The sequence below is a fragment of the Cyprinodon tularosa genome, unplaced genomic scaffold (genome assembly GCF_016077235.1).
Source record: "Cyprinodon tularosa strain WSP-4 unplaced genomic scaffold, ASM1607723v1 ctg75, whole genome shotgun sequence".
NCBI classification, from domain to species: domain Eukaryota; kingdom Metazoa; phylum Chordata; class Actinopteri; order Cyprinodontiformes; family Cyprinodontidae; genus Cyprinodon; species Cyprinodon tularosa.
In genome coordinates this window covers 1,068,405-1,082,026 of record NW_024039507.1, presented here as the reverse complement: position 1 = coordinate 1,082,026, position 13,622 = coordinate 1,068,405, and the positions used below count along the sequence as shown (strand labels likewise).

Below are 13,622 nucleotides of genomic sequence, written 5' to 3'. Positions count from 1 at the left end.
TTTACATTTCAGTTTAAAAACTAAGTTATAAAAACAATTACCATTTTATAATTAGTATGATTTATGATTTTTGTTTGAAGAACCTCATTATAACCTGGTTTGTTCAGGTCGGGGACATTTGAAGTGTTCCTGCTGATGAAATATCTGTAGTGATGTTAATGTATTTAAAAGTGGATTAAAATGACTGAGATCTCTGTGTAATTCTGACATTGAATGTGTGAGAGAAGCCTATGAGTCTTTGGTGTCATTGCCTGATTGTGCTGCTGCAAGTCCAGAGAAGGGGAAATGGAATGTTGAATGTTGGGGCTGGATGAACTCAGATGTTTCATTTATTTTCTTCAAGTAAACTGTTACTTTTTCTAGGTTTTCATCAGAACATTTTTCTCATTGACCAAAATACAGAAGTCTGAAGACAGGGTTGTAAAAAACATCACCCATTACTTTCCGTCTATATTTCTGTGTTATAGGTCCAGTTCCTGGGGAGTTTTTGAACCAGCTGATGCCTCTTCTTCATAGCTGCCTTCAGCCAAACAGAGACACTGAAATGAGGATGAGTGTTTTCACGATGCTCGCCAAGCTGCTGCTGGACGCAAAAAACACACTGGACTCCCAGGGGTGAGAGAGACGTTTCACAGGCAATAACTTCACCTGCCTCGGCCAACCGTGTGACCCTCTCTGGTTATTTAGGGTGATTCTAATTATTGCAGCAGCTTATCATTTATCCTGATCAACTTTGGCCTTTTTAGTTATTTTTTTTTTTGTGATATGTAAGGTCTTTATTAGAGAATATAAGTGAACAAACAGCGACTCAGGAGAACAGCAGACATGTGAGGGCCGCGTTTTTTGGTGAAGAAGAGGTAATTATAAAATGATATCTCAAGCTTTTAAGATCTCACAAAGCTCTAGTTAATACCGTATGTTAATTGAAAATAGAAGAAGAATGAAAAACCTATGAAACCTATAAAGACATGACTGTCCACTTAAACTAACCAATGGTAACTCTGGAGGTACAGCAATGATCCACTGCTCAGGTGGGATCATGATCTTCACACAGCCAGAGCTGCAGAGCATAGTTTAGTCAAAATGTATTTTCTTGTTAAAATGGCCTAGTCAAAATCCAGACCTAAAGCTGCTTAAGACTCTGAGGGAATTTCCATCCCTTGATATTAAAAACCGATAGACAGCAACACTGATTTTATTAGTATTTTCAAAAGCCATACCTCCCTATTCTTTCCTATTGATTACACACTATGTTCTTTGTTTTAATCAAATAAAGTCCCGGCAAAATACAAAGCTGGATAGAGAGTGAAGGGTTGCATTTATTTAGAAGTCAGTCTTCTCAGCACTTATTTAGATGAATAACAGCGATTTAATGGTTATTGACCTATTTGGGAGCTGGTTCAGCAGGATTCCCCCTGCCCTCCTTCCTACTCTGAGTCTCCAGCTGAGCGGCAGCCAGCTTGGACGTGGAGCCGCATGCTGAAAGAATGCTTTAAACATGGGGGCCCTCTTTGGGCCCCGGCACTCATAACAGCTGCTCCTGTCCATCCAAAGGACAATCAGTGCAGTGTGTGGCAAACCCCTAAAGCTTCAGCCAAAAATGTTTGTTTCTGCTGGTTAAAAGTGTTATATTAGAAGCACAATGAAACATAGCGAGAGGAATCCAAGAAGAGAGAATATCATTATCACTTCAGCAACAAAGGGACCTTAATATCCTGCCAAAAATAAGAATTTCTTCTTTTTTTGATTTTCTTTTAATGTAAAACAAAAGAGGTCTGTGTCCTTTGTGCTTTTCCCTGCTTAGCCACCTGCACTGTTAACAGGGATCTCGCCCATTCCTCAGATATACCTCTGCTAATCACATAACCACCAAGGATCAGAAACTCATGTTATACCTTCCAAAGAGGTTTTAAGCAAATTCATAAGTCAGTGTTCAGAGGTGTGTGGCCTGTCATAACATCTCCATTCATTCTCAGCCCTCCATTCAGGGTTTACGATTCGATCTTTGTTGAGCGGATTGCTGGGCCACACGCGCACCGCATATCATCAAGAGCGCAATAATAGTCATAGAGAAAACTTTGGCTCTTTGTTTTGCTCCCAAAATGACATAATGACACCTCTGCATAGAAGGACCTGAAAGCAAAAGTTATGGAACGTCCTTTCATCCGCACGCTCTCGTAATGTTGTTTTTCATGTGGGTCATGATCAAAAAGACGAATGTGAAAGTTAAGTACAAGAAACGAAAGTTTATACCCCTTTTCCCCCCCTGGATGTGGCAAACCAAAATAAGTGAAGAGAAGAGAGTGTACTTTCAGGCTTGAAAGACAACTAAATCAAGCTTCTTTAATTTCAAGCTTTGGGATTCACCACAAGAAAGAAAGGTATATTTCAAACATGGATTTCTTCATGAAACACGAGATAACAAAGCAGTTCAAATTGTGCATTTATCTATAATGACTATAATCTGTAACATCCAAGAAATTTGCTGAGTATAAAACTCGCCCTCATCAGCTTGAAGAGGAAAAAACCTTAAAGGTTATAGCTACCTTTCTTAAAAATTAGATGTTTTTATCCAGATAACCTGTCAACAATAAATGTTGTCAGGTTTTAGAAAATATAAATATCTAATTGCGGTTACGATGCTAAGTTAGGTAGGAAAGATTTCTGCACCAATAGGAATTGTAGGTTAAAGTCACATGAGATGGCGCTCGCAGACTTGGCCGTTTTTTATGCTTAATGCCCCTCCTGATGCAACAGAGATTTGACCCCAGTTCCCCCGTATTTAAGTCAAAGACTTGAACCACTGATTATCTGCAAAGTGCGGTGTGCACATTGGTACTCCGGCTGCAGAAGTTAGAATTTACAGGGGTGTGCAATCCCCAGTAGTTTTTTTATAAAATGAAAATAAAAAGCAGTGATACTAAAACATTCCCCATCTTTGCTGTGCTGGCAGCATCATGGTGGGGGATGTTAGGAAATGGAAGCTATATGGATGGAATCACCTATAAATGACTCTATTTTAAATGAAAGCATATTAATAGTAAAAATTGCCCAGTGAAAGGCCCAAACTACCCACACACCCTGGAACTGAAGCCACAACGTTTAGGGCTTCGTAATCTTCCCTAGGAATCGGGACATCCCTCGCTCCATATTTGCGTATGCACGTGCATTTGATACATGCCACCATAACAGATGGACACAAAGCTTTTTTTCCAAAAACATCATTAAACCTGAAATTGTAAATAGGGAATTAAGTTGAGCTCAGTTAACTATCCTTTTCCCTTATCAGGTATGATTAGCTTTTAAAACAGAATAATAAATATGCTAATTACAAAACCATAGGACAGAATTAGGCAGCACCATGCCATTTTGTTAATCAAAACTTATGATGGAGAAAATATTGTTGTCAAAGCTTGAAGCGCAGAATGATCTTAAGAGGTTTCTGGTTGGCTTTTAAAAAAGCTGTTTTGCTTAAGAGCAAAAAAAAAAAAAAAAAAAGCTGTTTTAATTTAACCCTAGAAGGACTGTTTCGTCTCCTACCTCCAGCGCTGACACCGACCAGCTGATGCCGCTGCTCCGGGGATTTCTGCCCTGCAGACTGCATTGAGATACACCTCCATCAGTTAGCCTGTGTCTCCCAGGCGGGCTTTTCTGCACTGCTGTCCTGTGCTGGATGGATGGATGCTTTATTGCAATGAAATTACCTGTTCGAAATAGAAAATGTAATAAAGACACAAAAAGACTGACTAGATACCTTGTCTAAATATTAGTCAAGGTATTTAAAAAATTCTCATAGATTGATCAACGAAATAAGATGATCTTCAAAAGGGATGAGAATTATTGCCATTGACATATTATTTATGTAACATTGAAGAAATCTATCCCTGCATTTAACCCATTCCCTTGGGGAGCAGTGGGCTGCCATTGTGGGGCGCCTGGGGAGCAATCAGGGGTTTAGGCTTTTTACTCAGAGTGGCATTCTGTGGGAGTGGGTCTCAAACTCACAACCTCAAGATGCACGCCCTAACCACTATTTCATCACTCCCCTTTATTTAAGTCTAATGCATTAAAAAAGATAATGAAATTTTTTTTATTTTAAATGTAAATAGATCATTGTATTATATCGGCAAATTGTCTAACCTGCTCAGAACATGGGAAATACACTTATTTCAAGAAAAATTGACTTACATTTATTTTATTTTATTTTATTTTATTTATTGCTGTGCAGAATGGTGTAATAGGAATCCTTGGAAATCCAAGGCCTTTGCATATTTGGCATATATACAGTTAGAAAGTTAATTCATGCTCTTCCTCTCTTCAGATAGTGTTTGCAGTTGGAAACATCTTTTTTTTTAACCTTTAGTTCCATCTCTGAAAAGCTGCCAACTTCTTGCATGTTGAAGAAACTTTGCTGGTAAAGCTGTGGATCTATTATTGAAGCACAGTCTCCCCCTGCTGGTGATGGAGTCCCTGCAGTGTAGGTTACACTGCAAAAAGTGATGATCTAACCAAATCTTACCAATCGTTTTCATATCTTTTCTTTTTTTTATCTACTCAAAAATAAGCATGAGAATATATATTATGATTTTAAGAATTCTTATTCAGTGAAAGTGACTCACTGCCTTAGAAAATTATTTCATGTATTTTTTAATAGATATTTTTCAAAAAATAGTCATCTGCTCCTTTGTATATCTATCTCATAAGAGAGATAAATTTTTAAAAAAGAGAGATAAATATAAGATTATAAGATTTGATTAGATGGATTCTTTTTGCAGTAGGATTCTTAGTCCAGCTTAAGATCTCAAACATGGAGGAAACGCTGGTTGGGAGACGGAGAGACTGCAGGTGCAGATAGTTTGATGTCAGAGGGTTTAAGCCAGCATGGAAAAGGGAAAGAGAAGGAAACCCAGATGTTTCTCTCTTTCTGTTTTTTCCTACTTTCCCCACCAGTCGGCCTTTTAGAGTGTGGGAAAATAACTGAATCAACTCAGCTATGTAGCAGCAGTACATTCATGCAACTACCTGCTGTTGGGAGCTTTTACACACATACAGGACTTTGATAACATTTTTCAGGATCTCGGCTGACTTTGCATATTCAAATATGATTTTCTTTTTTTTCATAGTCTCAAGTCTTTTGCAGCTTCCCTGTATTTAACGTATTGCTTAATTGAGCTACTTTGTGTTGTCCTGTCACAAAAACAAAACAAATGTTTTCTTACCCCAGGCATTTCTGTGATGAGGCGGAGAGGTTTCTGAGTGACGTTCTGCTTCCTAACCTGGTGTGGCACGCGGGCCGCACTGCTGCAGCCGTCAGAACCTCGGCCCTCAGCTGCCTGCTGGCCTTGCTGCATGGAGGAGCCATTACACCTGGGCAGGTGGGCAGACACTGCAGGAGAGACATATCTTAATCCATAATGTTAATACCAGACATGTTGGAGAAACATCAGTTGCGGGATCTTTCCTTGGCAATCTTAAACGATTTTTACTAATGCTGATGTAATGAAAAAGATGCTTTCTGTAAATCCCTCAGATGTTTTGCTGAATCTGTTTTTCATCAGTGCAAGGCATCCTACATGACCAGGAAAATTTACTATCCAAACATCTATCCTTCTTGGCTCAGGCAGTTGGCCACAGCAGGTAGCAGGTGTATGAGGGGGCAAGCGAGTTCACATACCTGTCCCAAAGGAACAATGGCGACTCTGTTCTGAGCTTTGGTCAACCATAGGAACTATCGCCAGAACTTGGCCTCACACCTGCCTGCCGGATTAGGTGCTGGGTTACACTACGAAGTCTCGCACGAACACATGTACATCTGGCTGCACTCGCTCCTTCTTCTGCATTCTGACTCATCAGTACAAACTTTTAGTGACACCTTCACTGTAAGTTGGTGCAAAGAGCCGGGGGACAATGAGAGCATGGCCGTAGGTGTGTTTTATCCAACCTCTGCTATCGAGTGTCATCTGAATGTCCTCAAGAGATTAGTAAGCTTAAAGAGTGGAGATTAAAGTAAGGCTGGATCATTTTAAACCGGATCCTAGAGCTGAGGTAAATAACACATCCTTAGAGATGTAAGCACGGAGCTGTGTGGGTGTTTCTACAGGTGAATCAAGCTGCTTTTCTTTTAGCAGAACATTGTTTCCTCTGTTACTCCCTGTGAAAACACTTTACAGCTCCACTTACGCTTTAATACTCTCAGGTTTTCACTGATGTAATGGCAGATCAAACATATGTCAGCTTTTCCTCCTCTTGTCTCCAACGTGGCTGGTTTTTTATACTTTAGCCTGCCTGGTTTCGATAGCAAACACACAAGGTGACAGAGGTTTAAGTAATCACCTCTCAGCTGTTGGCTGGTTTCACACAGCCTCACCTTGTTTGTCCATTACTTCTGTTTCTCACTAAGAGGGAGATTAAAACGGTGACTGGACGGCTGTTTCTGCTCCTTTCTGTGATTTCAGCAGTTTGGCCTCCCTGGAAAATAAAAATAAGACTATGCAAAAAATATTATTTGTAGAATTTTTGTAGAACATATTTGTAGAAAGTTTCTCCATTCTTTATTTCTTTTGTTCCTTCATCGCCTCTCCTTTCCTTTCTCTCCCCCTCTCTCCTTCCCCTTCTTTTTTTTTATTTCTTTTTTTCCATCCATCTATCTTTCTGTCCTTTCTTTCTTACTATCCATCCTTCTTTCTATCCTTCTTTTTTTGTTACTATCCATCTTTCTATCAATCTTTCTTTCTGTCCATCTTTCTTTCTGTTATTTCTTTCTACCATCTTTCTTTCATTCTTTCTTTCTTATCTCTTCTCTTTTACTCACATTTTCTTGCTGTGTTTCTTTCTATCCATCTTTCTTTCTTTCTATCCATCTTTCTTCCTGTTATTTCTTTCTATCCATCTTAATTTCTTTCTTTCTTTCTATCCATCTTTCTTTGTTTCTATCCATCTTTCTTTCTTTCTTATCTCTTCTCTTTTACTCACCTTTTCTTGCTGTTTCTTTCTATCCATCTATTATTTCTTTCTATCAATCTTACTTTCTATCTAATCCTCTTTCTTTCTTTCTTTTCTCCTCTCTTTTACTCCCCTTTTCTTGCTTCCTCTCCTCCACACATAGAGACCCTCTAGTCCACTAAGTTGCACGGCTGAACTTTAAAAACTAAAAAACTCATTTAAATCAAACATGAGGTTTATTCCTCATTGACTCTCAGCGGATGTCTTTGTGCAGCAGACTTTATCTTAAAGACCTCATTTCTTCCTTGAATGATATGCTGAAAGAAGCAAGATCTAAGTACTTTCAGCATTTGATTGCATCTAATAAAGGAAACCCGAAGGTGTTGTTTGACACTATAAACTCCCTTGTGTCTCATGCTAGTTCTGCTACCTCTGTGCTTTGCCAAGCAGATAGCAACGACTTCCTTTACTTTTTTACTGAAAAGGTCAGAAACATCAAGACTAAAATCCCACCTTCTTCTTACTCTCTCTCAGCTAGTGCTGCACTGCCCTCACAAGCCTGGTCTTCATTTAATTCAGTGTCTTTGGCAGACATTGCTGAATTATCTGCTAAAATGACCCCCACCGCTAATTTGCTTGATGTTCTCCCCTCCAAGCTTTTTGGAAATGTCTTTGACTCAGTCGGACCATAGGTCACCAGACTGTTTAATATGTCCTTGTCTTCTGGTGTGTTCCCCAGCTCTTTTAAACATGCCATAATAGAGCCAAGACTTAAGAAGCCCAGTCTGGACCAGTCAGAACTTCAAAACTATCGGCCAATATCTAAGCTCCCTTTTCTGAGTAAAATACTGGAAAAAGTGGTAGCTAACCAACTGACATCCTTCCTTCAGACCCATAACATCTACGACAAGTTTCAGTCAGGGTTTTGGAAACACCACTCTACTGAAACAGCCCTGCTGAAAGTGTCTAGTGACATCATGATGTCTGCAGACTCCGGAAGCTGTACGGTACTGGTCCTGTTAGACCTGTCTGCAGCCTTTGATACAGTCGACCATTCCATCATGATAAACCGGCTGCGGGATTGGGTGGGAATGACAGGTCCAGTTTTGGAGTGGTTTACTTCCTACTTAGCTGGTAGGAGCTTCAGTGTGGCAGTCAATGACATGATGTCTGAGCGGGGAGATCTCCAGTATGGTGTTCCACAGGGCTCAGTCCTGGGACCACTTCTCTTCCTACTTTATCTCCTCCCTCTTGGCCAGATTATCCAGCAGCACAGTGATGTGGCATGTCATCTTTTTGCTGACGACATACAGCTGTACTGCTCCTTTAAAACCTCAGAGGTCCACAAATGACACTCTCTGATAAACTGTCTGTCCCGGATTCAGCAGTGGTTAAACAACAACTATCTCGCACTGAATACCGAAAAGACTGAGACACTCATTATTGCTCCTGACAGTGCCATCCCTGACATTAAACAGCACCTGGGTGATCTATGTTCCTCAGCCAAATCCAGTCTGCGTAATCTTGGAGTGATTTTCGATGAGGGGATGTCCCTTGCGCTACACTCAAAACAACTGATCAGGAACTGTTACTTCCATCTGCGCAATATCTCCAAGGTAAGGAAAATACTCTCTCACGATGATTTGGAGAGAATCATCCATGCCTTCGTCTCTTCAAGACTGGATTACTGTAACAGCCTGTTTACCTGTATGAGCAAGAAGGAGCTGGGTCGCCTACAAATTGTCCAGAACTCTGCTGCAAGACTCCTGACCCGTACAAATAGGTCAGCCCATGTAACTCCTCTCTTGAAGTCCCTACATTGGCTTCCTGTTGCTTCCAGGATAAAGTTTAAAATCCTGGTCCTTACCTTCAGGGCCCTTCATGGACAGGCGCCTTGCTACATGACAGGTCTGATCCAGCCGTATACGTCGGTCCGTAGTCTACGGTCTTCAGGTCAAAACCTGCTTATGATTCCTCGGACCCGTTTTAAAACCCGAGGAGACCGGTCCTTTAAAGCGGTGGCACCCCGTCTTTGGAATGAACTCCCCCGGTCCCTGCGCTCTCTGGACTCGGTGGACATCTTTAAAAAGCAGCTAAAAACACACGTTTTCACTAGCCTTCCAAAGCACATAGCCTGTTGTTTTATTCCCTTATTTATTATAGCTTTTATTGCATTTTATCTGTTTTTACTTGTGTTGTTTTTATGTTATCATGTGAAGCACTTTGTGACTTTGTCTGTGAAAAGTGCTATACAAATAAAGTTTACTTACTTACTTACTTGCAGCTTCTGAGTCTGGAGGTGAAGCTGAGCCCCCTGGTTTTGTCGGCCCTGGATGAGAACTCTCAGATGAGCAGACTGCTGGCTTGTCGCTGTCTTTCCGCCACACTCAAGCTCATCGGAACCAGTTTGCACCACGAGGCTTTAAACAAGATTTATCCCGGTAGGAGGCTCTTAGATCTCAGACTCATTTGCACATCTGGCCACATTGGGTGGGTGTCTTGTTTTCTAAGGGTCAAGGGGTAGAGGTTATCTCTGTCTTCTAACGGCTCTCCACACTTCATTTGGAGAGCGAGACAACCTCTTCCCTTTGACATGGGATCCTACTCAGCTGGATAAAATGATCTTTTATCAGTACCTTGGAGCCACATTCATCCCAATAAAATACATTAAAGTTCTGCAACTGTAAAATATAAACAAAATTAGATAAGTATGACTTCTCTACCAAGTGCCCTACAGGCCACTAATCAGCTTTCTCTACAGAGCTACTGAAGCGTCTGGATGACAGTAGCGAGGAGGTCCGCAACATCGCCCTGGAAACCATGGATCTGTGGTTGTCCGGCCTGACCAAAGATTACAACCCTGATCTCTGCGCTCCCCATCTGCAGCTCCTCTTTCAGCAGCTCCTTCTGCACCTGGACGACCCTGACAGCTCTGTGCAGGACCGAGTGCTGGGTGAGACTGGGTGGGGGTGTTGATAGGTGGAGATGCCTGAGGAAGACATCACTTCCTTATTTGGGGGGGTTAACAAAAAGTACAGGTTTTCATTTATATCTTTAAGAAATATGACCAAAAACATGTTGTTTTTTTTCTTCTGATATTTAATTTGCTTTTTGACTGCAGTGTTTGGGTGTGATGCCTTGCAGAGCAGGCCGTATTGTCAGAGGGATGAGAGGAATTCAGGATGAGCTTTGTCAAACATGTTATTCCACAGCCATACAGCCAATAGAAACATTTTTTTTCTTATTTCAAAGCTTTCTTTATTCCTCTTTTCCACATTTTCTCCTGCCAAACTACGTTACATCCATCATTACAGGTTCAGTCAGATATGCAAAAAGACGTCAGTAGCAAACAGTTTACCAACAGAAAGGTTTCTCTGAACAATTGCATGTAAATATTAGAGAAATATGCGCAAAAAACAAGAACTTTCTGTTGAAACACTTAAGTTTAGCTACCAGCTTAATCATAACCACATGAGAACCCTCTACCCCTTGCCACCTCCTCACATCTGTCCGCGCGCTCATCCCACTTAATCCCTCCATCTTTTATCTGTCAGTATCCCTTCCTCCTCGCCTGGCCCTTGTTTTCAGGAGCGGCCCTCGGTTTCACGGCTCCGCTTTACGGCCCCCGTCAGTGGAAAAGTCTGAGCGGCTTTTCCCAAAGTGTGCAGCTTCTCAGGAAACGTTGCTCTTCCCTTACTTATCAGGAATGTTAGCTGTCGTTAGTTCTGACAGGACGCAGGTGATGCGCTGTTGGCTTGGCTGGAGCCGAAAGAGCCTCATGAGGAGATCTCTCATCTCCGGAGCTGAGAGGGGAACATATTATCATACCCACATGACTGAGGGGCTTCCATAGCTTGTTTTCTAAAACAACACCTACAGTTTAGGGACTTTGTTTGTTTTTTTCAGTTTGGAAAATGACTGCAATTTAAGTAAAAGGTTTAATCTGTTCTTGGTTTTCAAATCATGATATTAAGAGGAAAAAGGCAACCCCCTCATCCAATCAAAAATGAACCATTTAGGTTCAGTTGTACTAATCACACCCAGGACTAATTACTGATTTATAGAATTTAAAAGACACCAATAAAGAAGTAATTTGATAACATATTAAACGATGAAAATAAAAGATGGCTAAGATTTATCTGATTTAAGAAATTTAAGAACGGATTAGAAGAATAAGCCGAATCTACCTCTATTACTCTGGAAATTATTTTAAAGCTAAAACCTTCCCAGGAAAGGCAGGCGTGTTTTAATTATTGCAAGAGCTGATCAATAATTCATCTAAAATCTCACAAAATAACTCAGAACACTATCTAAAGCACTGACTTTATTAATTGTAACGTTAAAGCAGCTTTAATGCATCGATCTGTAATAATATATCTAAGAGTTTTCTGACAAATTATTGATTTTGGATCTGGATCCCATTTTGGTAAACATGAAAGTTTCTGCATTTCTTTATGACCTTAGGATTAACTAGAACTGGCGCTGAGTCTCTGGACCCTTCTCTCTCAAATGTCACAAAGATGTAACATGCCACATTTCATTCACAGCATTCAAGCATTACAAATAAATGCTCTCTGGTAAAAATCAGGTTAGCTCAGACTTAATGAAATAAAGCTTGGTGCGTTCAGAGACAGCTCTGAGTGTCTGTGAGAAGCACCGACCCCACATCGCTCTGACAGCGTCCCAGTGTGGAAGCATTCCTTCCTGATGTTTGAAGCTCTCTCTTTGTTCCCTCCCTGCTCTTTGTTCTGCTTTGTTTCCCTCTGCTTGTTTCGGTTAATAGTCGATCCTTTTCTTACGCTTCTTGTATTTCAAACGCATGTCTCTAAAGTGGCTGGATGTCTGTCTGCAGCGCATCCTGACAGAATGATGGACAGCGTCCCCGTCCTCCCTTTCATTCCTCCTTGTCTCACTGTTGGCACGGCTTTAAATCACTTTTTCACAAACGGCCATTGTTCTCCTTTAATTTAGAATCCCCCCCTCCCCATCTTAAGGAGCACTTAGAGAAAACATAAAAATCCCCCAAATAACAAAAGAAAGTATCACATGGCGTCGCTCCTTCAAAATGATGGCGTGTTACTAATGGAGGAGCACTTTAACATTTTCATCAGTGAAGTTTTCCACATCAGAAGGCTTAATTAAATCCCTAAAATCAACAGATTGTTAGAAAAAGGGAAAGAAAGGGATTTATCGCCTCCCTGTGGAAAGATTAGGGACATTTATTGGTAGTAGGAAAAGGCTCTTTACTGCCATCTGCTGGTGAGTTTGCACATACAACCTGGATATAATCTATAAAGTAAATGGTTAATAGAATAATGCTCTATTTTTTGAAATGATAATTGTATCTTTAAGGAAAATTAAAATGCAGTGAAATAAAATCAGGGTTTATGTCAAATGCTTCAAGCGACGTTCCCCTTCCTGATTTCAGTCCTTCCTGTTACCCAGCCTTTTATTTACCTAAATGCCCGAGTAAGAATATATAAACTAGGGTTAAATCTAAGATTTAATCTAGTCTTCGAACTGTGTTGTAAAGCAAAGGTGATGAGCAGCGTCTGTAGCTTTACTGTTTGTTCTTTGTGTGCAGAAGTCCTGAAGAAAGGCAGCCGTGTTCACCCTTCCCTCCTGCAGAGGGAGGCTGAGGCTGTGAGGGACAAACAGAGGAGTCCCCATCACTGTGATCTCCTGCTGCAGCACATCAGCTCGCTGCCACACACAACTTGTAGCAATAGACCCACATAAGGAACCTGCAAAAACACACAGAAGCTAAACTTCCTCATTTAAACCAAGACTTTTTAAATCTATTTACTGCACTGTTAAATGGGATTGAAGATATTTTTGTAAATGTTTTTTCCCAGCGGATTAAAATGCTTTCAGTCATTGCTGTTAAGGTGTTTTCGTTTAGATGTTTGCTTTTATGACATTGTTTGCTGATGTTTCACTGATTGTAATGTTAGAGATAAGTATTAGAGATTAGTATTGAAAGTAAAATGCTTATTTTTAATCAAACAGTTCAAGGATATCTGTCAATTAAATTGGTATCTAAATAAATCTGAATTTAAGTTATAAGCCTGACCGTCCACTTTTCTCTTTTTTTTGAATTTATAACTTGTTTCTTTTATTTTGAATATCCAGAACAGATTAAAATGTATAACTTAAAGGATTTCTGCAGAGCGTAAGAAAATTGGGAGTTTGAAGTAATTCTAGATTTTGCAAAAATATAGCAGGGAAACATATTTGGTGTTTTCAGGTTTCATTCCCTTCTTCCTTCCTCTTTTCCTTCTGCTCATTTCCTTAATCTTGTTGTATTTTCTTTAACTTGTGGTGTTCCTTCCAATCTTTCCTGTTTGCATCTCTGCTTGATTCCTTTATCTCTTAAGCATCCGTCCTCCTTTCCCTTCTCTTTCTTTTTTATTTTTTCTAAGGAGCAGCTTCTTTCATAGCGTCCTGGCTTGTTCTCTTGATCTTTTCCTCTCCTCTTGTCCTTTTCTTCTATATTTTAATTAATGCTATTGTTTGTCTGTCTTTTTTTCCTTCCCTCCTTGTTTCCTTTACTCATTTCTCCTGTCCATCCATCCTTGTTCCCTCCCTTCCTCTTTTAGCCTGCCTCCCTCCTCCTTCCTTCAATCATTTCCAGCGCTTCCTTTTGTCCTTTTCTGTTTACTCATATAATAACTTTAAGG

General features: G+C 40.3%; 1 protein-coding gene across 1 annotated transcript in view; it reads left to right on the top strand.

Annotated features, from left to right (window-relative positions):
- Window positions 1-13,008, top strand: part of LOC119773170 (dynein assembly factor 5, axonemal-like) — a 33,670-nt gene extending 20,662 nt beyond the window's left edge. The window contains exons 9-13 of the mRNA XM_038270038.1: window positions 468-615; window positions 5,225-5,375; window positions 9,227-9,383; window positions 9,704-9,895; window positions 12,527-13,008. Coding sequence (XP_038125966.1) covers window positions 468-615; window positions 5,225-5,375; window positions 9,227-9,383; window positions 9,704-9,895; window positions 12,527-12,681 — 803 coding nt within the window. The 3' untranslated portion in view covers window positions 12,682-13,008. The remainder of the gene's footprint in view (window positions 1-467; window positions 616-5,224; window positions 5,376-9,226; window positions 9,384-9,703; window positions 9,896-12,526) is intronic.
- The last annotated feature ends 614 nt before the right edge of the window (window positions 13,009-13,622 follow it).